Source organism: Pantherophis guttatus, chromosome 3 (genome assembly GCF_059756535.1).
Source record: "Pantherophis guttatus breed Tessera chromosome 3, ASM5975653v1, whole genome shotgun sequence".
NCBI classification, from domain to species: Eukaryota; Metazoa; Chordata; class Lepidosauria; order Squamata; family Colubridae; genus Pantherophis; species Pantherophis guttatus.
Window position 1 is genome coordinate 8,754,347 of NC_142065.1, and position 27,982 is coordinate 8,782,328.

At 43.4% G+C, this 27,982-nt stretch overlaps 1 protein-coding gene across 1 annotated transcript in view; it reads right to left on the minus strand.

Moving 5' to 3' along the window:
* COL20A1 (collagen type XX alpha 1 chain) overlaps positions 1-27,982 on the minus strand; it is a 195,751-nt gene that overhangs the window by 106,030 nt on the left and 61,739 nt on the right. The window contains exons 17-19 of the mRNA XM_087889017.1: positions 11,651-11,796; positions 6,786-6,915; positions 4,153-4,209 (exon numbers count right to left, since the gene is read on the minus strand). Of these exons, the coding sequence (XP_087745143.1) occupies positions 4,153-4,209; positions 6,786-6,915; positions 11,651-11,796 (333 nt within the window). The remainder of the gene's footprint in view (positions 1-4,152; positions 4,210-6,785; positions 6,916-11,650; positions 11,797-27,982) is intronic.

A 27,982-nucleotide genomic window follows, 5' to 3' on the forward strand; every position in this document is an offset into this window, starting at 1 on the left:
GATCTTTTAGTCCCGTGATTGTGAACCTCTGGCACATGTGCCAGAGGTGACACGCAGAGCCCTCTCTGTGGGCATGTGCACCACCGCCAGCTGGTCTTCGGATTTCTGGCCCTCCGGCACGCGCATTCCAGTTTGGGCACTCAGTGCCGAAAAGGTTCGCCATCACTGTTCTAGTCTAATCCCCTGCTCAGGCAGAAAACCTGATACCATTTCAGACAAATGGTTATCCAGTCTCTTCTTAAAAACTTCCAGTGTTGGAGCATTCACAACTTCTGGAGGCAAGTCCTTCCACCGATTAATTGTTCTAATCAGGAACAATTAATCGGAAATTAGGAAATTTCTCCTTAGTTCTAAATTGCTTCTCTCCTTGATTAGTTTCCACCCATTGTCCTGCCTTCAGGTGCTTTGGAGAATAAGTTGACCTCCTTTTCTTTGTGGCAGCCTCTTAAATATTGGAAGACTGCTATCATATCACCCTGAGTTCTTCTCTTTGTTAGACTAGACCAGGGGTCCCCAACCCCCCAGTCGATGGACCAGACTAGTCCACGGCATGCCAGAAACCGGGCCATGCAAACATGCTAAACCCCATCTGTGAGAAGCAGGCAGCACATGAAACCAAACACACACACACACAGTCCACAGAAAAACCTGTCTCCATGGAACCCTGGGGCCCAAAAGGTTGGGGGCCACTGGACTAGACAAAGAGCCTTGGTGGTGCAGCAGACTAAGTGCTGTTATGTAGCACTTAGCTGCCAGCTGCCTGCAATTAGTGCAAGTTCAAATCTCACCAGGCTCCAGGTTGACTCAGCCTTCCAGACTTCCGAGGTAGGTAAATTGAGGACCCGGATTGTGGGGGCAATAAGCTGACTTTGTAGAAACACCGCTTATGGGGGGCCAAAAGCCCTAATAAGCAGGTATATACAAAAGAATGAAGGCTATTGCTATAAGTGCATTGTAAGCCGCCCTGAGTCTTCCGAGGAGGACAGCATATAAATTGAACTAATAAATAATAAATAGACATACCCAGTTCCTTCAACCCTTCTTCATGTCTGTGGACTTCAACTTCCACAATTCCCATCAATTCAATGGCCATGGTGGCTGGGGAATTCTGGGATTTGACTTCATACACCTGGAAATTGCCATGCTTTGGAACCACTGCAATACAGCATCACTAATTGGTAACTACTGTTTGAGTTCTCTACCAGAGAAGGAGAAGGCAGTGAAGACTCATCCCCATGCATGAGAAGAAACAGCTTCCTGGGGCAGTCTTTCCCACTGGCTAACAGTTTCTACAAAAATTACAGGCAGTCCTCTACTTACAGCAGTTCATTTAGAGACTGTTTGAAGTTATAATGACCCTGAAAAAAGTGACATACGACTGTTTTTGACACTTATGACCATTGCACCACTCCTGCAGTCACGTGATCAGAATTCAGATGCTTGGCATCTGGCATGTACTTGTTATGGCGGTTGTATGTTCCGGGATCACATGATCCTCTTTTGCGACCTTCTGATAAGCAAAGTCAAAGAGGAAGCCAGGTTTACTTAACAACCCTCTTTCTTTCTTTCTTTCTTTCTTTCTTTCTTTCTTTCTTTCTTTCTTTCTTTCTTTCTTTCTTTCTTTCTTTCCTTCTTTTTTCTTTCTTTTCTTCTTTCTTTTTCTTTCTTTCTTTCTTTCTTTCCTTCCTTTTCTTTTTTCTTCCTTTTCCTTTTTTCTTTTCTTTCTTTTATGTACACTGAGAGCCTATGCACTAAGACAAATTCCTTATGTGTTCAATCACACTTGGCCAATAAAAAAATCTATTCTATTCTATTCTACTAACTTAACAACTGAAGTCAGTGATTCACTTAATAACTGTGGCAAGAAAGGTTGCAAAATGGGGCAAACCTCGCTTAACGTCTCACTTAGCAACAGAAATTTTGGGCTCAATGTTGGTCGTACGTCAAGGACTTACCTGTATGGAGTCCTCATGCTTCAGAACAGGGTTTGTCAACCTTGGCAACTGCAAGACTTGTGGACTTCAACTCCCACAATTCTCCCGCTGGCCATTAGCATTTTACAATTTACTTAGAGATAGATAGACAGGCAGACAGATAGATAGATAAATAGCCCAGTTTACAGAAGATTTGCTTCAAATGAGCTCTCCGGTATATTTCATCCCCAGTCTTTATGGCAACCTCCATTTACATTAATAGCACAATTTCCAGGAGATGGATGGATTTAATTGAAAGGGCTTTTGAAATACATTCATCGTTTTCTCTTCTGCCAAAGGCGCAAGAATAAAAAATGCACCACTGAATAATGCCAGGCAGTTGTAACCACTGTAATAACTCCACGGCATGTGAATTTGCATTCGTTTCACCTCAGAGTTGAGCTGGAGAAAAAGAAATAATTGGGACTTAAGAACTGATTGAAAATTGTGCTGATTCCAGGCAAATGAGAGAAAGAAAGGCAGAGAGGAAGAATTTCCTATTTTAGCCACCGAAAAGTTGATACTGGACTTTTAAAGGAACAACTTCATCCTCTGACATATTTCTCAAGTATATGTGCCCAACAATAGAAAATAGAATAATAGGATTGGAAGGGAGCTTGGAGGCCTTCTAGTCCAAACCCCTGCTCAAGCTGAGTTCTCTATATCAGGGGTGTCAAACTCAAGGCCCCTGGCCTGCAGCCTGCATTCGGCCTGTGATGTGGTCAGATCCGGCCCACGCAACTGTCCTGGAAAATGTAAGGGACTGGCCCATTTTGCTTTGGCCTGGTCTACCCAATGTGGCTTCAGCTCAGGCTATCCAGCGCGAAGAGGAAACATGCCAGCAATTTGGGGAGTGGTGTCAAGCTGGCCATGCCCACCCAGTCAGCCACACCCACCCAGTTGCCCACGCCCAGTGAGTGGCATCAAGCTGGCCACACCCATCCAGTCAGCCACACCCACCCAGTCGCCCACATCCAGTGAGTGGCATCAAGCTGGCCACGCCCAACCAGTCAGCCACACCCACCCAGTCGCCCACATCCAGTGAGTGGCATCAAGCTGGCCACGCCCATCCAGTCAGCCACACCCACCCAGTTGCCCACGCCCAGTGAGTGGCATCAAGCTGGCCACACCCATCCAGTCAGCCACACCCACCCAGTTGCCCACGTCCAGTGAGTGGCATCAAGCTGGCCACGCCCAACCAGTCAGCCACACCCACCCAGTTGCCCACGTCCAGTGAGTGGCATCAAGCTGACCACGCCCAACCAGTCAGCCACACCCACCCAGTCACCCACATCCAGTGAGTGGCATCAAGCTGGCCACGCCCATCCAGTCAGCCACACCCACCCAGTTGCCCACATCCAGTGAGTGGCATCAAGCTGGCCACGCCCACCCAGTCAGCCACGCCTGCCCGGCCCCCCCGAGGTCAACCACAGCCCTGATGCAGCCCTCAATGAGATTGAATTTATTTATTTATTAGTCCAATTTATATGCCGCCCTTCTCCGTAGACTCAGGGCGGCTTACAATGCATGACAGCAATAGCCTGCATACTTTTTTGTATATACCTGTTTATTAGGGCTTTCAGGGCTCCCTAAGCGCTGTTGTTCTATACAAAGTCAGCTTATTGCCCCCACAATCCAGGTCCTCAATTTACCTACCTCAAAAGGATGGAAGGCTGAGTCAACCTTGAGCCTGGTGAGATTCGAACTTGCACTAATTGCAGGCAGCTGGCAGCTACTTGCTAGCACTTAACAGCACTTTAGTCCACTGCACCACCGAGGCTCTTCCTAATTTGATACCCCTGCTCTATATTATCCCAGACAAATGACTGTCATTTGTCTGAGATGTTATTTCTTGAAAACCTCCAATATTGGAGCACCCACAACTTCTTGAGGCAAGCTATTCCACTGATTAAGTGTTCTCACTGTTAGGAAATTTCTCCTTAGTTCTAACTTGGATCTCTCTTTAATGATCTTCTACCCATTGCTTCTTATCCCGCCCTCTGGTACTTCAGAGAATAGGTTGACCCCTTCTTCTCTGTGACAGCCCCTCAAGTACTGGCGAAGATTTATCATGTTCCCCTTAATCCTCCTCTTCATTAGACAAGACATACCTGGTTCCCTCAACCATTCACCAGCCCAAAATCAATAACTATTGAAAATTCCCACGGTGAAATCTTACCCTCTGTTTTGAAGAATTGGGATTCTTTCATGGTGGGCAATCGAGCCAAGACAGTAGCTATAAGAAGCAAAATAAAAGACTGTGCTGAAATCCAACTGCTCAATATGCAATCAAATCTGCAAATCAATACCATAACAGGAGGATGTTTTTATCTTTTGTTATCTTTATATAATTTTGGGCAGGAAGACATCTAAATACAGTTTGTAATCCAATCAGTGCTAGAAGGGAGTGGGGTTGTGGAGTGGAGAAGAAAAGGAGGAGGAGGAGGAGAAGAAGAGGAAGAGGAGAATTGTGGGGTACTGGGTGCTCTCTGAACTTGGTTGTTTTCTTGCAGACCTTTCATTACCCAACTAAGTAACATCATCAGTGTTAGAAGGGGGTGGATTTGCTTTGATGATGTTACCTAATTGGGTTGTCACTGCATTAAGTGTTTGCCAGCTGAGCTTCCATCCTAAGACTTAGGATGGAAGACTTAGGTAGCTTGGCTGAGAACTTTATCACGTGTCTATGGCAATGGAAATAAGACTGGTCTTGTGAGACATTGGACTACTGCGCGTGTCTACATTCTTTTTTTCTAACTTCCTGATTTATACTTCCTTTGTTCATCTCTGAGATGGGCTGCCGGTAAAGATGTAGTTATCTAGTTTTGTTTGTTTTTATAATAAAATCCTTATTAGAATATATACTTCGGGTTTTCTTTCTTTGAAAGTATACAGCATGGAAAACAAGATCCATTCACCTCTAATTAATTACAGTTTCCCCGGGGGGGAACAAGGCTGATTCACACCTCGACAAGGGTAATGAAATGTCTGCAAAAAAACAATCAAGATCATAGAACACCAAGGACCCCACAGTTCAATCCTGAGCTGCCATAGGTCCCATCTGTCCAGCAGCCAAAGGACCACTAGTGAATTATAGCATGCTCTAGATCCGTGATGGGGAACCTATGGCACGTGTGCCAGAGGTGGCACACAGAGCCCTCTTTGTGGGCACACGGGCTGTCACCAGCTGCTTTTCTGGTTTCCGGTGCGCACATGCACGCCATCCAGCCAGCTGGTCTTCATGGGCACCAGAGCATCGGAAAACAACCCAAAAAATGGACCAAAACAGCCAAAAAACAGTCTTTTTTGCAGGCCGCTTGCAGGCCGTTTTTCAGACCGTTTTCAGGCTGCTTTTTGGGTTATTTTCAGGTAATTTTTCTGGCTGTTTTCAGGGCCAGAAATGTTTTGGGGGCCATTTGTAGCGCAAAAACGACCCAAGAAATGGCCTAAAATGGCCCATAAAGCAGCCTGGAAATGGCCCGAAAAACAGCCCAAAAACAGGCATGCGCACGCCGGCCAGCTGGTCTTTGGGTTTCCGGCTTTCCGGCGCTCCGACATGCACACATGCACACACATTCCGGTTTGGGAACTCAGTGCCAAAAAGGTTCGCCATCACTGCCCTAGATCATCCAGATATTTTGTGCCAGAATAACAGCAATGAGGACATTCTTCAGATCACTTCAGTGATGGCTGGCTGGTGCTACAAAGATGCTTTAGGTCGCAGTTGTACAAATGGCCAGAGCAATGTTGATGATGCCATTTTGCAAAGGACTACATCAGTAGATGTAGAAGGCTACATAGAAAACAATCATCTGAGGCCTCTTTTAAGGGGAGAGGACCGGAAGATGAATTGCCCATCACACAGAGGGACCTATTCACTTGACAACTGCTTAACAACAGAAATGTTGTGTTTAGCTGTGGTCCTAAGTCAAGGACTACTAGTAATATGATTTAAGTTTAGAGAGAGAGTTTGAAATATACCTATATATCTCACCCAACAAAAATGACCTTTGTTGTTAGTTGCGAAGTCGTGTCCGACCCATCGTGACCCCATGGACAACATTCCTCCAGGCCTTCCTGTCCTCTACCATCCTCTGAAGTCCACTTAAGCTCACGCCAACTGCTTCAGTGACTCCATCCAGCTACCTCATTCTCTGCCGTCCCCTTCTTCTTTTGCCCTCAATCGTTCCCAGCATTAGGCTTTTCTCCAGTGAGTCCTTCCTTCCTTCTCATTAGGTGGCCAAAGTATTTGAGTTTCATCTTCAGGATCTGGCCTTCTAAGGAACAGTCAGGGTTGATCTCCTGTATGACTGATCGGTTGGATCGCCTTGCAGTCCAAGGGACTCGCAGGAATCTTCTCCAGCACCAGAGTTCAAAGGCCTCCATTCTTTGGCGCTCAGCCTTCCTTATGGTCCAACTTTCACTGGGAAAAACATCACCTTGACTATATGCACTTTTGTTGGCAGGGTGATGTTTCTGCTTTTTAGCAAGCTATCTAGATTTGCCATAGCTTTCCTCCCCAGGAGCAAGCGTCTTTTAATTTCTTGGCCGCAGTCCCCATCCCAGGAAAATAAAATCTACCTCCATCTATTTGTCAGGAATTGAGACGGCCGGATACCATGATCTCAGTTTTCTTAATGTTGAGTTTCAAGCCAACAAAAATGACTTTATTTCACTCTAATCCTCATCCTTTCTTGCCCCTCACAATTATTGGAGTATCTACAGCAAAGAGCATCTACATAAAGCTTCAGGAGAAAACAAGAAATAAAAGAAGGTATAAAGGACAAGAACCCAAATGATGGATGGACTCACCTGTCCGGCCAATGACAGATACAGGGTCACTCTCTCCTGCAGCGTAGACTGCAATTACGATTACTGTATAAACTCTAGCAGGCAGGAGAGAATGGAGAACAATGGACTGGATCCTGCCAGAGACTGTGATCTGTGGAAAGGAGAACATAACACTTTTACAACCTAAGCAAGGTGATGTGATTTTAAGACTCAAACAGGACAATTACTGTAACAACTGAATAATTGAAGGCAGGACAAGAAGCAATGGATGCAAAGCTTTCAAGGAGAGAAGCGATCTAGAACTAAGCAGAAATTTTTTGACAGTTTTTGAGTTGAATTTATATTTACTGACAAAGAAATAAAGGGAGACTAGTATAGATCTATTTCAAGCTATTTAGCTCTCGTCAGCTAGCCATACCCTTCTGGGATTTGAACCTGGGTTACTTATATATTAGGCAGGGGTGGGCTTTAAAAATTTTAGCAAGGGGTTCTCTGCCTGGTTGCTGGATAGGCATGGCCAGGGTGGGTATGGCCTAGTCGGCTCCTGCACCATGGCAGGTGCAGGAGCCGACTAGGCCATACCCTAGGCGTTTTTGCCCTCCCCGGGCTATGGAGGCTTTCCTCGAGCCTCCAGAAGGGCAAAAATGGCCTCCCCAGGCTCCAGAGACCCTCTGGATGCTGGAAACAGGCCCATTTCTGGCCTTCCTGAACTTCCGGTAGACCCGTTTTTCGCCCTCCCCGAGCCTCCGTGAGCGTCCTGCACTTACCTGCATCCAAAATGGGCCGCGTGGGGACTCCTGGGAGGGGAGGGGCGGGGTGGGCAGGGCCAGCCAGGAGTGGGATTTGGGGTTTTGTTTTTTTTTAAATTTGATTTATATGCCGCCCTTCTCCGGAGACTCAGGGCGGCTTACAATGCGTTAAGCAATAATCGATAGAAGAGAATATTTGTAGCTCAGGACTGAACTGTGGAGCTCTTGGTGTTCTGTGAGCTTGGTACAGGTAGTCCTCCAGTTATAAACAGTTCATTTAGTGACCATTTGCAGTTACAACAGCACTGAAAAAAGTGACATTTTTCCCACTTATGACCATTGCGGCAACCCCATAATCACATGATTTACTTTCAGATGCTTAACAATTGGTTCATATTTATGACGGTTGCAATGTCCCGGGGTCATGTGATCAATTTTTGCAGCTTTCTGACAGGTAAAATCAATGAGGAAACCAGATTCACTTAACAGCCATGTTGCTAATTTAACAACTGCAGTGATTCACTTAACAACTGTGGCAAGAAGAGTTCATAAAATGGGGCAAAGCTCACTTAACAAATTTCTCACTTAGCAATGTAAATTCTGGGCTCACTTCAGTGGTGAGTTGCCCCCGGTTCGGACCGGTTCGCAAGAACCGGTAATAAAACCGGTGGGAGGCCCTGCCCTCTGCCCCAGATGTCGTCATTGGCGATCTGCGCATGTGCAGAAGCGATCCCATTGCGAACTGGTAGTAAAGATAAGTAGAACCCACCCCTGGCTCACTTGTGGTTGTAAGTCAAGCACTGCCTGTAATTAGCATTGATGCTGTTACCTAGTGTGGTAATGAAATATCTGCAAGAAAACTACTAAGCTTGGAGAGCACCAAGAACCCCACAGTCCTCCTCCTCCCTTCCTCCTTCCCTCCTTTCTAGCACTGATGATATTATCTATTTGGGCTTATTTTGTGGGCGTGGCTTGATGGTCATGTGACAATTATTTAGGATTTAGCAGAGGTACTGGTCTACCAGGCTTTTAACTGCTTGCAGAGCTGTACCGATCTACCCATTTATTTTTGCAGGCACTGATCTACTCAGGTATTTTTGCAGGCACTGGTCTACCCATTTATTTTTGCAGGCACCGGTCTACCCATTTGTTTTCTTTTAACACTGATCAGCTGTAGGGCGGCCCTTTGAAGCCTCCTGGCAAGAGTTTAAACAGTTTTTTCCCTCTAGCCATCAGCTGGGACTCAGGAGGCAGCAATAGATTGGGGGTGGGGCCAAATAAAAGGTAAGAATAACATGGGCGGGTGGCGCGGGGGTGACGTCATATCGTCACCACTACCGGCTCGGTGGAATCAGGCCGAACCGGGAGGAACCCACCACTGCACCAAGCTTAGAGAGCACCAAGGACCCCATACTCATTCTCTTCCTCCTCCTCCTCCTCCTCCTCTTCATCCACTCCCTTCTTGCACTGATGATATTACCTATTTGGTTAATGAAATGTCTGCAAGCAAACCACCAAGCTCAGAGAGCACCAAGGACCCCACAGAACTGGTGACGCTTGGAAATGTCACTGTTTTCCTTAAGCATGTATTAATACTCCAATTATAATGATTGTAAATAACAGATGCTAAGTTCCAACAGACCTTGGATTCCTCTGTACAGCTAGTCCTCAACGTCCAACAGCAATTGGGACGAGAATTTCTGTTGCTAAGCAAGGCGCTTATTAAGTGCCAATTTTACCATCTTTACTGCCATGGTTGTTAAGTGAATCATCTGATTGTCATTCCCCCATTGACTTGCCTTGTTGGAAGCCGGCTGGGAAGGTCACAAAGATTGCATCACCTCAGGACACTGCAGCCATTGTAAATACATGCTAAAAACGTCCAAATTTGGATCACATGACCACGTGGTCGTAAGTAGGAGGACCATTTGGAAGTCATTCTTTTCAGTGTCGTTGTAACTTCAAATTGTCACTAGATGAAATGGTTGCAAGTCGAAGACTTCTTATATCCAATGTTATCAGGGACCTATTCGTGCTCCTGTTTCTGGCACAAGACAATTTGTGAAGTAGTTTAGTGAGACACTGTGTCTGATCCATAATCCTCCAGCAAAGGGTAACGCTTATCCAGAAATTGGAATCCAATTCTCCTTGATTGAAATTTATTATGCTATCAAGTCCGCACAGTAAGAGGTGAGACTGGGAGAACTATTTTAAAATTTTTCTTCGGTTATAAAATCTAGGGTTTGACCTTGAATCGGTATCTCTCTGTTTATTTCTTCTTATACATGGTGGAAGTCCCTCGGAAAAGACACTTTAAAAATAATAATAAAATAAGAGAATAACAGAGTTGGAAGGGACCTTGGAGGTCTTTTAGTCCAACCCTCTGCTTAGGCAGGAAACTCTATAACATTTCACACAAATGGCTATCCAATTTCTTCTTTAAAACTTCCAGTGTTGGAGCATTCACAACTTCTGGAGGCAAGTTGTTCCACTAATTCATTGTTCTCAGTGTCGGGAAGTTTCTCCTTAGTTCTAGGTTGCTTCTCTCCTTGATTAGTTTCCATCCATTGCTTCTTCTCCTTCCCTCAGGTGCTTTGGAGAATAGCTTGACTCCCTCTTCTTTGTGGCAGCCCCTGAGATATTGGAACACTGCTCTCATGTCTCCCCTAGTCCTTCTTTTCATTAAACTAGACATACCCAGTTCCTGCAACCTGTTCTTCACATGTTTTAGTCTCCAGTCCCCTAATCATTATTGTTGTTCTCCTCTGCACTCTTTCTAGAGCCTCCACATTATAATAATAATAATGTTTCTTTAAAATGTAGAAAGGGGGCTATATTTCCATTTTAACAGCTCACATGCATTAATACAGGTAGCCTCAGACTTAACAACCATTCCTTTAGTAATTGTAGTAAATTCCTTTAGTAATTTAGTAAAAAGAGCCTTGGTGGCGCAGCAGACTAAAGCACTGTTAAGTAACACCAGCTGCCTGCAATTATTGCAAGTTCAAATCTCACCAGGCTCAAGGTTGACTCAACCTTCCATCCTTTCGAGGTAGGTAAAATGAGGAACCGGTTTGTGGGGGCAATAAGCTGACTTTGTATAAAAAAGAACACCGCTGGGGGGGGGGGCGAAAGCCCTACTAAGCAAGTATATACAAAAGTATGAAGGCTATTGCTTAACGCATTGTAAGCCGCAATGAGTCTCTGGAAAAGGGTGGTATATAAATCGAACCAATAAATAAATAAATAAATAAATTGTTCAAAGTTACAATATGAACTGAAATAGCACATGACCGTTGCTTTGGAGAAATAGGTTGAACTTGGATGAAATGTGGTTTTACCAAGGCATTATCAAGTGATATTAACACTTCACATGATCTTGATTCTATCCCTCTGCTAACCAGAAATTCAAACAGAGGTTAGATTGGTCTTGACCTCTTTGAAGACAAGTTTTTGAAGGAAGGAAGGAAGGAAGGAAGGAAGGAAGGAAGGAAGGAAGGAAGGAAGGAAGGAAGGAAGGAAGGAAGGAAGGAAGGAAGATTTTTAGGAGGGAGAGAGAGAGGATGGGAGGGTGAAAGTGGGGAAGGAAGGATGGATGGATGGATGGATGGATGGAAGGAAGGAAGGAAGGAAGGAAGGAAGGAAGGAAGGAAGGAAGGAAAGAATGATGGGAAGAAGGGAGGGGGGAGGGAGGAAGATTTTTAGGAGGGAAGGAGCAAGGAAGAAAAGGAAGGAAGAAAAGAAGCAAGGAAGAAGGGAGGGAGGGCGAGATGGGAAGGAAAGAAAAAGAGATGGGAAGAAGGGAGGGAGAGAGAAGGAAGGAAGGAGGGAGGGAAGACGGGAGGAAGGAGGGAAGAAAGATTTTTAGGAGGGAGAGAGAGAGAGGATGGGAGGGTGAAAATGGGGAAGGAAGGAAGGAAGGAAGGAAGGAAGGAAGGAAGGAAGGAAGGAAGGAAGGAAGGAAGGAAGGAAGGAAGGAAGGAAGGAAACCAGCAAGTCACCACACATAGTTCTCATTACTAGATTTCTCCATGATTTTGCCCGAAGATATTTTCCATCTATATCTAGACTTCCGTTAAATACCAAACTTTGAACCCATGTGATGGGAATTGGGTCTTGCCTGTCCATTCTGCATACCGTTTCCTGCTGCTTGCTGTGACTCCGTTCTGGACTGTAGCTGATTCTATAGTGCTGAACTGCCGCATCAGGAGGAGTCCAGTGAACCCGAAGGCTGCTGGGGGTCTCCGAATCCACATAGAGATTTGTGGGTGGGTTCTTGGCAGCTGAAAAGGAAGAAAATCCAGGAGAGCAATCTTATGGATGTGAGAACCGAGTTGTATGAAAAGGATGGGCAAAGCTTGGGGAAAGAGTCAAGAGAGATATTAGTCTGGAGTCATTACATTCCCACAAACAGTCTAATGCCAACCCCTCTTGAATTCCATTAAATCTTAAATACAAGTAGTCCTCAATTTACAACCACAATTGAGCCCAAAATTTCTGTTCCTAAATGAGACATTTGTTAAGTGAGTTTTCTCCATTTTACGACTTCTCTTGCCACAGCTGTTAAGTGAATCATTGCAGGTGTTAAATTAGTAACACGCTTGTTAAGTCAATCTATCTTCCATGTTGATTTTGCTTGTCAGAAGGTCGCAAAAGGGGATTACACGACCAAGGATACTGCAACCATCATAAATATGAGTCAGTTGCCAAGTGTCTGAATTCTGATTGCCTGACCATGGGGATGCTGAAATGGTCGTTAAGTGTGAAAAATGGTCATAAGTCACAATTTTCAGTGCCATTGTAACTTCGAACGGTCATTAAATGAACTGTTGTAAGTTGGGGACTACCCACAGTGCCAATTTTAGTGCTGACCATTAGTTAACTAGATTCTTGAGTATAGGCATGAGTAATAAACCAGCTTATTTAGAATTTAATGTACAGTAGTGGCCAAAATTGTGGAAACCTTTTGGGAAAAGTGTATTTTCTAAAACTAGCTAATAACACTACTTTTTTTGGGAGTAGTACCATAAAATTATATATCAATGGAAAGATAATTTAATCAAGAATGCAATGCAATAACTTTTATGAAGGATTTGCTATTAGAATAGCAGTTATAGTATAAAGAAGGAAAGTGAAACACGTAGAAAAAATGAGATATACAAAAATTATCACCATGTCAATTAATACTTAGTTGGGTAATCTTTAGCATGAATTACGGCAGAGGTGGGTTTCAGCAGGTTCTGACCAGTTCTGGAGAACCGGTTGTGGAAATTCTGAGTAGTTCGGAGAACCGGTAGTAAAAATTCTGACTGGCCCCGCCCCCATCTATTCTCTGCCTCCCAAGTCCCAGCTGATCGGGAGGAAATGGGGATTTTGCAGTAACCTTCCCCTGGAGTGGGGAGGGAATGGAGATTTTATAGTATCCTTCCCCTGCCACACCCACCAAGCCACACCCACAGAACCTTTAATAAAAAAATTTGAAACCCACCACTGAAGCCTTACAACGTCTTCCCATGGAGTGAACCAAGTCTTTTAGTTCTGCATCTGTTATAATGTGAAACCAAGATTGAATGCTTGCTTCTATTAACTGGGTTTTATTGCTGGGTCACTTTTGACTAACAAGTTTCTTTAATTGGCTCCATAGATTTTCAATTGGGTTAAGGTCTGGGCTATTCCCAGGCCATTCCAGCAGTGGAATGAGATTATCTTGAAACTCCAAAAAAAGTGATGTTATTAGCCATCAAACCTCAAAAATACACTTTTCCCAAAAGATTTCCACAATTTTGGCCATTACTCTATGGTTTGGATTCTTCATACCTGACACAAGCCCTTCATTTATCCTAAGCCTTCTGTAATTCCCCTTTTACCCTTCCCACTGTCCCTCTATGGTTGAAATTGCTACATTTTCCAATTGTAGGAAATTAATTCAAGAGTATTTCCTACTAATCTCCATCAGTAGAGATCTTTGGCCAAAGACCCAATTCCATTATCTGTTCGGAGACAATATACATTTGCTGATTAACCGTGCAGCCAATAAGACATTTCAGACCCAGATAAATAATACAAATCATTTTTATTGATGCGATACTGATTAAAAATAACCCCACGGAAAATGTGAAACAGAATTTATACTCTCTTGGATAATGTTACGAGCTCCCTCCGGAACCTTGGAAAATAAAAAATGATTTTGCAAGGGCCTCAGAATGTCAAATAGAAAGTGATAAAACCCCACAAAAAATATTCAAAGAAGGAACACTGGGGGATTTTGCACAGCCAGAAGCTTTCTTGCATTCCGGAGAGGGACTTCTGTTCCTGTAGCTCTTCTGATTCTAATTATACTGATACTAATTTTTATGGTAATTGCATGAATTTTTATGCTCATGCTTTATGTTTGCATTTTGTCTTGAGGTTGGAAGTCACCCCAAAAAAAAAAAAAAAGCAGAAAGATGGGACATAAATGCAATCATCACCACCATTCTGGAGGGGCAGCAGGAATAAATTCCAAATAAATTCAGGAAAAGAGTCATAAACTGATATGGGCTATCAAGGTTGATTCAGCCTTCCATCCTTTCGAGGTAGGTAAAATGAGGACCCGGATTGTGGGGGCAATAAGCTGACTTTGTATAAAATAGAACACCGCTTAGGGGGGCCCAAAAAGCCCTACTAAGCAGGTATATACAAAAGTATGAAGGCTATTACTTAATGCATTGTAAGTCGCCCTGAGTCTCCGGAGAAGGGCAGCATATAAATTGAACTAATAAAATAAATAAATAAATAAATAAAATGTGGGACAAAAATATGAGGGTCGTGTATGAACAGGGGAGACACTGAGGCACGCAGACGGGGAGAAGTGAAAATGCCTTGGCACATAAAAAACAAATTCCTTTTGTATATATTTTATTTTATTTTACCCAGATTATTGTGGAGAAAATCTATCTCCATTGATGGCACGTAATCAATCAATCAATTAATCAGTCAATCATAAAGCTTTCCATTAAAACATGATTGCCCTGTTAGAGCCTGAAGCAAAGAGAGAACATGAAATAATGATTTTTTTTTTTATGAACAAGACCAACAGATTTGAATTAGGAGAATAGTAGCACAAAAATGGCAAGAAGGATGAACATAGTACAGGTAATCCTCAATTTACAACCATTTATTTAGTGACCAACGTTATAACAGCACTGAAAAAAGTGCCATGGCTGTTTTTCATAGTTATGGTTGTTGCAGCATCCCCTTGTGATCAAAATTCGGACACTTGGCAACTGACTCATATTTATGACGGGTTGCAGTGTCCTTTTGTGACCTTCTGACAAGCGAAGTCAATGGGGCAGCCAGATCCACTTAACTACCGTGTTACTAACTGAACAACTGCACTGGTTCCCTTAACAACTGTGGCAAGAAAAGTCACAAAATGGAGAAAACTCACTTAACAACCATCTCACTTAGCGACCAAAATTTTGGGCTCAGTTGTGGTCATAAGTCGAGGACTACATATATATATATATATATATATATATATATATATATATATATATATATATATATATATATATATATATATATATATATATATATATATATATATATATCAGTTCCTATTTTTCATTCCAGCCACTCATATCAAGAATGATCCTTTGTTTCTGGATTCAGTGGATTCAGTGAATTCAGTGGATTCAGTGGATTCTGAAGTTGAAAATCATCAGATTCCAGATATAGGGAAATCTTATAACCATGTTATGACTAGACACTTTTTGTTATATTATACAGATGTATCTGCTGGTGAGTTTGATTATCTTTGTAGAGACTTGGACTGAACTTGAGATAAATCTGGTGGATTTGCTGCTACAGGTGATCCTTGATTTATGACTGCAGTTGAGCCTAACATTTCTGTTGCTATGCAGAACGGTTTGTCATGGAATTGCGCAGATGAAATTGGAGACACTAAAATAAACTTGTGTTATCATCCAGAAAGTAACAACACAAGATAGTCAGGAACATTGTGAGGTAAATTAAACAGTATACAGAACACATAGAAGAAAAAAGGCGGGAAAAAAGGGAAACTCCCCCTTTATAACCACGGCAACCAATCATAGCGTAGATTGCATCATGCATGAGTCAGCACTCTCTAATTTAGGGGTGGGGAACCAGGGCCCTTTTATGGCTTGTGGACTTCAACTCCCAGAATTCCTGAGCCAACAATGCTGGCTCAGGAATTCTGGGAGTTGAAGTCCACAAGTCATAAAGGAGCCATAGTTCCCCACCCCTGCTCCAACTAATCAACTATACAACTGTGTGTTCTGGCCTATTGTACACTTTACTGTTCCAGCTACTAAATTCAATATCCTAACACAGTTGTTTTGTGAGTTTTTTCCAAGCACCAGGGAAATCAGATGATCTGGGTGGTTCGAATGAATCTAAAGATTCATTGCAAGCTGAAAAACTCTCTACAAGAATCTGAACTACTAACGGTTAAAGCAAATTGGCGGTAGATAAGAGTCAACTGAATTCATGGTGGGCTGGACTTGGATCTCTTGTGGACACAAAGGGATTCGAGACTGATGACATGATGACTCTGTAAACCACTTAGAGAGGGCTGTAAAGCACTGTGAAGTGGTATATAAGTCTAAGTGCTATTGTTCAATTAGTAACATGGTTGTTAAGTGAATCTGGCTTCCCCATTGACTTTGCTTGTCAGAAGGTCGCAAAAGGGAAACACGTAACCCCGAGATACTGCAACCGTCATAAATATGAGCCAATTGCCAAGCATCCAAATTTTGATAACATGACCATGGGGATACTGCCATGGTTGTAAGTGTGAAAAACAGTCATAAGTCACTTTTTTCAGTGCCGTTGTAACTTTGAATGTTTACTAAATGAATGGTTGTATGTTGAGGAATACCTGAATTGAAAGCAGGAGAAGCAGAGATACTGGCATATCCAAAATGAAAGCAAAAAAGGATCCTGAATTTGCCACAAACTCTCATTCACAAATTTTTTCAAACAATCATTAGTTCAACTCTATATGTCCCATGGAGACGATTTTCTAAGTCAGCTATGGTAGCTTGAATTACCAGTTCAGTTTTTAAGGTGAAAACAGGGAATTTGCTTTGCTTGTTTGTTTGATTTATATATCCGCCCAATTTCACATAAGTGATTCTGGGCAGCTTACAATCAAATAGATCAAAACAATAAAAAAAAAGAAAAACTAATAGAAAATAAAAATAAACAGAGCAGCTGAAGTGTCATTAAAAAAAATCAACAAAATGGTTGGCTGAATCACATAAACAGGGAAAGTGTCCAGGAATGACTTGGAGGTAAATATTTAAGACTGCCCTCAAAAAAATGGGAGACTTTCTGCTCCATCAATTAAATCTGCATTTGGAAGTGAGCTAAAAAAAATGAATGTGATTCCTGTCACAGAAGACCATTAAACTGGGGTCACCAACCGTTCGGACCTCAGGGACCACTAAATTCATAATTTTAAATCCCGCGGACCACTAATATGATCTGCCTAATGACCGCTGGGTGGGCATGGCTAGGTAGTCATGTGACTGGGTGGGCATGGCCAACTCAATGTTACTCACTTTGAGGGGCACCTCGACGGCCTCTACTTACCCCTCCCCTCCCAGCCACTCCTCGGCTCCCCGCCCAGGCTCCTTAGGGCCCCAACAGGAAACAGTTTTTGGAGCTTAAGCAGCCACTCTTCTTTCTCTTGAAGAGTTGGCAAAACAGCTGGCTCAGTTTAAATTGGATCTCACTGAGAAGGAGACTCAGCAGAAATACCTCACTGAGGACTGTGAGCATAGGCTTTCCAAGCAGAGGGAAGATCTGCGGGAGTGCAAGGCCAGGTACAGGCTCCTGGAAGCTCAGCGGGCTGAGATGGTCAGCCAGTTCCAGGCCATGATGCAATCCAGCGGTGGGTTCCTCCTGGTTCAGCCCGGTTCGGCTGAGCTGATAGCAGTGATGATGTGACGTCACCGAACCGGTTCTCTTTGTCTGGGAGCTGGGCCCTTCTGCCCGCCCCCGCGTTATTCCTACCTTTATTTCTTCTTTTTTAGCCCAGCTGATAGGTGTGGCAGAGTGAATTGCTGCACCTCAGCTGGGCAGATACCTAATGCGCTTGTGCGGAGCGCAAGTTTGGTACGCATGCGAGCAAAGCGAGCAAGCATGTGGCGATCGCGCACGAAGCATGTGCATGAAGAGAACCAGTAGTAATGCCGGTTGGAACCCACCACTGATGCAGTCCCAAAACATTAAACTACATTGCAATTGTCTATTTTAACAATTCTATACTTGGGTGTGCTTTCGAATAGTGGTGCTGGAGAAGACTCCCTTGAACGGCCCAAGGAGATCCAATTGGTCGATCCTAAAGGAACTCAACCCTAACTGTCCTTTGGAAGGACAGATCCTGAAGCTGAAGCTCAAATATTTTGGCCACCAAATGAGAAGAGAGGACTTGTTGGAAAAGACCCCGATGTTGAGGAAGATGGAAGGCTAAAAGGAGAAGAGGATAGCAGTGGATGAGATGGTTAGATGGTGTCATTGGCACATTGAACATGATTTTGGGCAAACTCCGCGTGACAGTGAAGAACAGGGGGCCTGACATCATGTGGTCCATGGGGTCGGAAAGAGTCAGGCATCACTTAGCAACTGAACAATAATTACTTGGGTGGCAAATTACATCCAATTGGACAATGAATCAAAACGTTTTTAGGTATAATTTGGGGAAAGCTGGCCATTGCACTTAAGAAAGTTAGCACCCACTCCCCTCCTAGAAGAATGAAATATTTTAGGAAGCATTAAAAAGGCAGAATATTATATTTCCCTAGATGAGAAAAGGAGAAACATGCTCTTGGAAAGCAGCCCCCACCTTTGTTAATAGCCCCAGAAAGACTGGGCCATCTTATCTACAAGACAAAAGGCCTTCAGCTCCAGGGTGATAGGATTAGCCCTCACTCAAGATCCAAACCAGGACAAAACCATTAAGCCATAATAGGAATTGCCCAACACTCTTTCAGAACACAAGCCTCTAATTACATCACCACCCAGCAAGATTCAACCAAGCCTGGGACACAGACAGCCTACAAGGTTAGCTGGACCCTGCATAGCCCCCTGAGAATCTGACAACCAATAGGATACATTTCTTACACAGGAACAGGAAGCTCTAGGGCAAGACCCAAGAGAGGGTATAAATATATATCTCTCACCACTCCATGTGTTCAGCTACCCAGAATCACACGTGCTTGGTGGTTCTGCTTCACCATTAAAACCAACCTTCCAAGCAGCCTCCGTGTTTCCAGTGTCTTTCTCCCCATTTGGAACTGAACCCAGATGGACATTTCTTCCTACAACACTTTGAGTTCAGACAAGGCCATCATTCTTCCCAAGGGGAGATACTTCACTCAGATAACATTTACTATATTTTTTGAAGTATAAAATGCTCTGGACTATAAGATGCACCTACCTTTTTTGGGGAGGAAAACAAGAAAAAAAAACCTGCCTCTGCCTCGCAGCAATTTGCCTCCTTGCAGCAAACAGCAAACCGCCTGTTTCAGTTTCATTTTCAGCACAGCCTGATTAGTATAAGAAAAATAAAATCTGCTTCTTCCTCCCAGCAATTTGCCTCCTTGCAGCAAACAGACCGTTTAGCTTCAGCTTCAGCTTCAGCACAGCCTGATTAGCACAAGCAGGTGATTGTCGGTTGGATCAGGCTCCCGAAGATCAGCTGTTTCAGGCTGCAGGGATTGCCATAGTCTATTGCCGTCACAATGCTCCCCATTTTCCGGGAGGGGGGCAGCGGGGTGTGTGTGCGTGTGGCTATATTCAATGTATAAGATGCACTCAAATTTTCGCCCTCTTTTGGGGGGGGGAAGTGTGTCTTATACTCTGAAAAATACAGTACCCACAATAAAAACATCGGTGTTTTCGGTGTTTCCTCTGTGTTTTTTTGGTTTTTAGCAGAGCTGAGAGAAATCTCATATTGTTGTGTTGAACCTGAATGGTCCCTCTCCTTTTGATTGCAAAGTTTTTGTCTCACTGGAGCCAAACCAAACGTTTTATTGAGCATATTTTCCTCCAGGCCGTGGATACTTTAAAATACACCATGGAGAAGTAAAGGATTGCAACTGATCTACTCATTCTACTACCACATAGGAGGCCCACAAGTAATGTCAGCAGCAGAATTTGACTCAAATGTCTGTGTTCCTAACATTTTGGATGTGTTTTTTTTTTTTTAATAGATGCTCCTGGTAGATTTTTTTTTTCTTTGCAAGAATTTGTTTCCTCTCTAAAGTATGAATACAGAATAACTCAGAAGAAACCTTAGAGGTCTTCTAGTCCAACGCCCTGCTCAAGCAGAAGACCCTATGCCAGTGATGGTGAACCTTTGAGACACTGAGTGCACAAACTGCGTGCACGCAGTTTGCTTCGCTCCAACAACTGCTTCCTGTTGGGGCCTTAAGGAGCCCAGGCGGGCAGGCGAGGAGTGGCTGGGAGGGGAGGGCTAGTAGAGGCTGGCGAGGTGCCCCTCAATGTGAGTGACATCGAGTTGGCCACGCCCACCCAGTCACATGACCACCTAGCCACGCCCACCAGCCGGTCATTAGGCAGATCATATTAGTGGTCCGCGGGATTTAAAATTATGAATTTAAAGGTCCCTGAAGTCCGAAAGGTTGGTGACCCCTGCTATAGAGCACTGCACACCAGAACATGGCTTACGACCTGGTTACTTACGGGACCGCCTACTACCATCAATAGCCTCCCACCGACCAGTACGCTCCCACAGAGAGGGGCTCCTCCAGGTGCCGTCGGCCAAACAATGTCGGCTGTCAGCCCCTAGGGGGAGAGCCTTCTCTGTGGGGGCACCGACGATCTGGAATGAGCTCCCCCCAGAGATACGGAGGATTCCGGATCTGCGCACCTTCCGCCGCGAGCTGAAGACTCTGTTATTTCATCAAGCTGGCCTCGCCTAAATCTTCTCCCTTTTAAGTGCAAATTTTAAATTTTAATGTATTTTAAAATATGGGTATTTTAAATTATGAGTATTAATTCAGCCAAACTTATTTAATTCATTTTATTCGATTTTAAATTTTGTATATGTATGTGTTTTATTTTATGGCTGTTCACCGCCCTGAGTCCTTCGGGAGTAGGGCGGTATAGAAATTCAATAAAATAAATAAATAAATAAATAAATAAATAAATAAATAAATAAATAAATAAATAAATAAATAAATAAACAACTAGACACAAGAACATTTTTTTCCCGAATGCCATCACTCTGCTAAACAAATAACTCCCTCAACACTGTCAAAATATTCACTAAACCTGCATTACTATTACTATTAGTCTTCTCATCATTCCTATAACCTCCTCCCACTTATGACTGTAAATTTGTTGCTTGTATCCTTACGATTATATTGATATTGATGTGGCCAGCATGACTCAATGCCAAAGGCGCACGGAACGCTGCTACCTTCCCACCAAAGGTGGTCCCTATTTTTCTACTTGCATTTTTTACGTGCTTTCAAACTGCTAGGTTGGCAGAAGTTGGGACACATAACGGGAGCTCACCCCATTATGCGGCACTAGGGATTCAAACCGATTAACTGCCGACCTTTCGATCGACAAGCTCAGCATCTTAGCCACTGATCCACCGCGTCCCTTCTCCTTAGGTAATATATTTAAGACGCCATGCAGGCTAATAAAAAACAGCGTTTTTCACCTCTTCTTTTTCAATTCAGGAACATAAATAAAAAGTGGATACATTTCCCTCCCCCTCTCCCCCAGATGGGAAATGTGGAGGTGGAGACAGTGACTCAGATCCTTCTACATCTTGGACGTCTTCTGTAGGAGGAGAGGATGTAACAGTGGGGGCTCTTTAGCTGAGAGAAAGCTTGCTTCGATGAGATATGATTGATGTTTAAGAGTGAAAATACTGGCAATACACGGCAAAGATATTGTGAACAGGAAGCAATCTTCCTCATTTCCCACAATAGCAAAACCAGACGCCAACAAATCCAGCTGTCTAGAAAAAGTTTTTAAGTGCCACAGAAGGAAAAAATAATATTTTTTTTTTCATGTGATACGTCACCAACTGTGGGTCCTTGGTGCTCTCTGAGCTTGGACGTCATCAGTGCCCCAGTTTGTGGAATATGCTGTGCCAAGATGTGGTGTTGGCTTCTGGTGTAAGTGGCTTTGAAAGGAGACCAGATCAATTCCTGCAGAATATGTCTCTTAAGGCCATTAGCTTTTAGGCAGATGGCGGTGTAATTCTATGTACTAGAATACAGAATAACAAAGTTGGAAGGGACTTCTAGTCCACCCCCCGCTGTTCAAATAGAAGACCCTATACCAGTGGTGAAATGCAAAATTTTTCCCTACCGGTTTCTGTGGGTGTGGCTTGGTGAGCATGGCTTGGTGCAGGTCATGTGATTGGGTGGGCAGGTCATGTGATTGGGTGTCCAACTTTTTTATTTTACTTTTTTAAGCATTTTTTACTACCTATTCGCCCTAACTGGTAGTAAAAAAAAATGCTTTAAAAAAGTTTTTAAAAGGTTCCAACGATCGCACAACTGATTGTCACACCTGATTGTTGGAACCTTTTTTAAAAACGTTTTTTAGCATTCTTTTACTAGCTATTGCCCAAACTGGTAGTAAAAAAAATGTTTTTAAAAAGTAAAAAAAAGTTCAGCTGATCAGCTGTGCCGCGCGATCATTGGAACTTTTTTTTACTTTTTTAAGCATTTTTTTTACTAGCTATTGCCCGAACTGATAGTAAAAAAAAATGCTTTAAAAAAGTTTTTTAAAAGTTTAGATGATCAGCTGTGTCACACGATCATCGGAACTTTTTTTTTTTTTTACTTTTTAAAGCATTTTTTTTACTACCAGTTCGGGTGAACCAGTAGCATTTTCACTACCGGTTCGGGAGAACCGGCCTGAACCAGTAAAATTTCACCCCTACCCTATACCATTCTGGACAAATGGGTCTCCAGTCTCTTCTTGAAAGCCTCCAGTGCTGGAGCACCCCAACTTCTGAAGGCAAGCCATTCCACTGATTGATTGTTTTCACTGTCAATAAATTTCTCCTTGGTTCTAGTTGGATCTAACTGGATCTAGGTTGAATTTTAGTGACAAAGATGACAACCAGCACCTTGAATTGCACCCGGAAGCAAATCGGCAACCAATGCAGTTCGCGCAGGTGAGGTGATACATGTGCACACCGTAGTCTGCACAAAACCAAGTGGGCCACTGCATTTTGCACCAACTGGAGCTTCCGGATGCTTTTCAGGGGCAGCCTTCCATCTTTCCCAACATCAGGGTCAGAAGTGGTATTCAGCCAGTTCGGACCAGTTCAGACAAATTGGTAACGGAAATCACGGGTGGGCCCACCACCCACCTGTCCACCCGTCGCAGCTCTATGCTGTACTATTTAGCCGTGTTTTTGAGACCGGGTGCATGTCCAGAAGGCAGGGGTCCACGCAAAGTGAGCATACGCGGGGTGAACCGGTAGTAACAAAATGTGGAACCCACCGCTGATCAGGATCTTCTCCAATAATTCCTCTTTTTTCATTTGGTGGCCAATGTATTTGAGCTTCAGTTTCAAGATCTGTCCTTCCAAAGGACAATCAGGGTTGATTTCCTTTAGGATTGATTGATTGGCTCTCCTTGCAGTCCAAATTCATTCTTTACCCCAAGCTTTGAAAATCCCATTACATATAGTAGGTACGCGCTAGTCACCTCCAAGTAGCTGAAACGTTTGTGCAATTTTTTTTTTCAGATGAATGCCTCTGAAGCTAGCATCATTTATTTTTAAATGTCAATACTTCTGTTTTGTAACCACTGTAATAAACACTCCAAACACACATGCAGAGTCCTTTCACGAGTGCGTCTGTTTTGCTTGCTAGTTCAATAAATCCAAAACATCGCCCTCCCTCCTTTTCCCACCACAGGGAGTTTTCCAGTTGGTTTAATTTATTTATACCACATATATTTCCAGCCAGGTGGTGGAAATGTTTGCTAGTGATCATAGCAGTTTTCAAAGCAATATGGTCCCAAACTACTAACGAGAATTGGTTGCAAAGCATTCCTATAAAACTATTTTGAAGCTCAAAAATAAGCAAAAGGAAAAAAAAACAGAATTATGTCAGAAAAAAGGAATACCTCTGTCCTGGTGGGATAATATCTTGATAAAACAAATAAAGTTTGATAAATAAATAAATATGCATAGAATATGCAGTACAATGCATTGAGAGTTCTGTACATCGGGGAAACAAAACAATCACTTCATAAACGCATGGCACAACTTGGGAGAACAAACCCAGCAGGACAAGATTCAGCAGTCCTTCTATATTTGAAAGACAAAGGCCACTCTTTTGAAGACAGCAAAGTACACATTTTGGACAGAGAGGACCGCTGGTTTGAAAAAGGGGTCAAAGAGGCCAAAATTTAACAGCCCTCTCTCAACGGAGATACACATTGGCAAAAAGAACCAGAACACAAAATACAATGACCTTGTAGATGACCCTCACTCTGTCAAGGACCTTGGAGTACTCATATCTAATGATCTAAGTGCCAAAGCCCACTGTAACAACATCGCCAAAAAGGCATTAAGAGTTGTAAACCTAATCTTGCATAGCTTCTTCTCCGGTAATATTACACTATTAACCAGAGGATACAAAACATTTGCTAGACCAATTCTCAAATACAGCTTGTCTGTCTGGAACCCGCACTACATATCGGACATTAATACAATTGAGCAAATCCAGAAATATTTCACAAGAAGAGTCCTCCACTCCTCTGCTCACAACAAAATACCTTATGTTATCAGACTTGAAATTCTAAGCTTAGAAAACTTAGAACTACGCCGCCTTCGGTATGACCTAAGCATAGCTCATAAAATTATCTGCTACAATGTCCTACCTGTCAATGACTACTTCAGCTTCTACCACAACAATACACGAGCACACAATGGATACAAACTTAAAGTGAACCGCTCCAAACTCGATTGCAGAAAATATGATTTCAGCAACAGACTGGTCAATGCCTGGAATGCACTACCTGACTCTGTAGTTTCATCCCAAAACCCCCAAAATTTTAACCTAAGACTGTCTACTGTTGACCTCACCCCGTTCCTAAGAGGTCTGTAAGGGGCGTGCATAAGAGCACCAACGTGCCTACCATCCCTGTCCTAATGTTTCCTCTATTTGTATCTATTTTATGTATTCAATTCATGCTTATACTTATGTATATTACTTAATACGTTCTTGACAAATAAAATTTTAAAAAAAATCTCCTGTCTACAACACCGTCCTTTCAGCAGTTCCAAGAAGGCTCCACACCAGGGGTGAAATGCTCTCAGTTCGGACCGGATCACTCAATCCGGTAGCGATGGAGGCGGGTGGTTCGGAGAACCAGTAGCAAAAATCCCTGCCCCCCGTCCATGCCCAGCTGAGCCGCACAATCATCAGAGGCTTTTTTTTTAATTTTTAAAAGCATTTTTCTACCACCTCTTTGGCTGAAAAAATGCTTTTAAAAGTTAAAAAAAAAAAAAAACAAGCCTCTGATGATTTTTTACAACCTCTTCGGCCAAAGAGGTTGTAGAAAAAATGTTTTTAAAAGGAAAAAAAGCCTCTGACGATCAGGCAACTCAGCTGGGATCATCATAGGCTTTTAAAAGCATTTTTTAAAAGGCTTTCTAAAAAGGGAGGGAAAACCTCTTCGGCTGAAGAGGTTGTAGAAAAAATGGTTTTAAAAGTTAAAAAAAAAAGTTGGCCACGCCCAATCAGTCACATTACCCCCCACCAAGCCACGCCCACAGAACCGGTAGTAACAAATTTTACATTTCACCACTGCTCCACACCCATTTGCACTACTCAAGTGACTCTGAGGAGACAGACAAGCCTTCAGCTGGCCTCCAGTAGATCTACCCAACCGCATTTTCATCTATTCTAGTAAATGGAATAAATCAAATCCTACAGCAAACGAATTGATTCTCATCCATGTTAATGTAGGAAGATTAGAAAACCATGTCATGCATGGTCTGATCCAAGCTAACTCATTTGCCGATGAAAGCCTAACAGGAAATAGACAAAGATGAGATAATTCCTCTCTCTGCACAATTTTGCACTAGAATATCCATGCTGGAGAATGCCTAGTCGCTATGGCGTCCTTGCTTTAAAGCTTTAAGCACTAGAGGTATATTCTGAGAACTCTAACAAAAGAGAGCCAGTTTGGTCTAGTAGTTAAGACACCAGGTCAGAAACCAGGAGATGGTGAGTTCTAGTCCCACTTTCGACATGAAAACCGACTCGGTGACTGTGGGCCAATCACCAAGAGACCGTGAGTTCTACTCCTGCCTTAGGCATGAGAGCTGGCTGGACCAATCACCAGGAGACTGTGAATTCTAATCCCACCTTAGCAGGGGTGGGTTCTAAATTTTTTTTACTACCGGTTCTGTGGGCATGGCTTATTTTGTGGGTGTGGCTTGGAGGTCATGTGACTAGGTGGGCGTGGCTAGCTGGTCAGAGTCATTTCTGGAAGGTCCTCGCACTTACGACCAGTCCTTGCACTTACGACCCGACTCATTTGTTTGCTTTTAACACTGATCAGCTGTAGGACGGCCCTTTGAAGCCCCGCGGCAAGAGTTTTAGTTTTTTTTCCTCTCGTCATCAGCTGGGACTCAGGAGGCAGCAATAGATTGGGGGTGGGACCAAATAAAAGGTAAGAATAACGTGGGGGGGTGGCAGGGCGGGGTGGGAGGAGAACCGGTTCGGTGACATCATATCGTCACTGCTACCGGCTCGGCCGAACCGGACCGAACCGGGAGGAACCCACCACTGAGCCTTAGGCACGAAAAACAGCTGAGCAACTTGGGGCCAATCACAAGGAAATTGTGAGTTCTAATCCTGCTTTAGGCATGAAAGCCAGCTGGGTGACTATGGGGCAGACCCTCCAACCTACCTCACAGGGTTGTTGTTGTTGTTGTGGGGAAAAATAAGAGGACAAAGGAGTAATAGGTATGTTCACCACTTTGGAAAAGGTCTAAATGAATAAAAAGAGGGAGAATCAGAATTTTTATCAGTTCCCTAGAGCCCTCTCACTGTGAACCTTCTTATAATTAATTTCATCCCAGTGCAGCCATGCTGATCCAGCCTTGGACAGGCTTCACTTTTAATGAGTGCCTTCAAGAATCATGTTTTCTCCTGGAAGAAACCATGAAAAGAAATTTGAAATCACGCTGCCTCCTGCAGAGGGTTTGGTTTTTAGAATAATTCTATATGTCAACCAGTGGTGGGTTTCAAATTTTTTTTACTACCGGTTCTGTGGGTGTGGCTTGGTAGGCGTGGCATGGCATGGGGGGCGTGGCTTGGTAGGAGTGGCTTGGTGGGAGTGGGAGGGGAAGGATACTGTAAAATCTCCATTCCCTCCCCACTCCAGGGGAAGGATACTGTAAAATCTCCATTCCCTCCCCAATCCAGGGGAAGGTTACTGCAAAATCCCCATTTCCTCCTGATCAGCTGGGACTTGGGAGGCAGAGAATAGATGGAGGCGGGGCCAGTCAGAATTTTTACTACCGGTTCTCCAGATCTGGTCAGAACCTGCTGAAACCCACCTCTGATGTCAACCCTGAAGCTGACCTGGCCAAAGCCATCTTGAAAGCTTCATCGTTGCCACACTGGAGCTGAGGGATAGGGAGGAAGGATTTGAGATAGCTGGGATTTTGTAGCCGAAACAAAATACTTTCTCTTGGGAACCAAGGACATTCTCACATGTGGTCAGAGAGAAGGCGGAGCAATGTCACCAAGCAACCAGACAGCACCGTGATTGGACCATGTGACTGATTGTTTTGAGAAAGTGACAAACTTTTACTTTGAATTAGGTGAAAACTGCAGGAACCTTCAGAGTCGGTTTTCACCAGATCTGTGCCAATATGATCTATCTAATAAAGCTATTCTTTGCGGAATCTTCCTGCCTCGGAGTTTTCCTTGCTATGGGTCTATTACTTGGGACCTTGACACTATAAAAATATCTTACATCATAATTCTGCAAGGAATATAAATCCTTCCATCCTCCACCCTTCAGTCAGAACTGAAGAAGCTTCGTGGATGAGAAGCGAAACGGCTTCAAGGAAAAATAAAGAAACTCCAGTTGCCTTTTGGAAAAAAAAGCACCTTAGGGACAACCATGACCTGGATGACTGAGAATCTCCATAGACAATTCTGTAAAAAATTTCACTCAATCTTGGGCAGACCCTCTGCCATTTTTCAAAGACTTCCCAGACAGAAGTTGATAATATTTATTTATTTTTTTGTTATGACCGACATAACAAAAATTATGTGGGTCAAATCCCACATAGTGGGAATCGACAATTATAGAGCTACAAATCAAGATTTCATTCAGAAGAAGAAAAGGTTAGTTGACTCCGGGGTGCAAAGGGTTTCTGTGATGTGGCTTGAATTGCTGGGATGT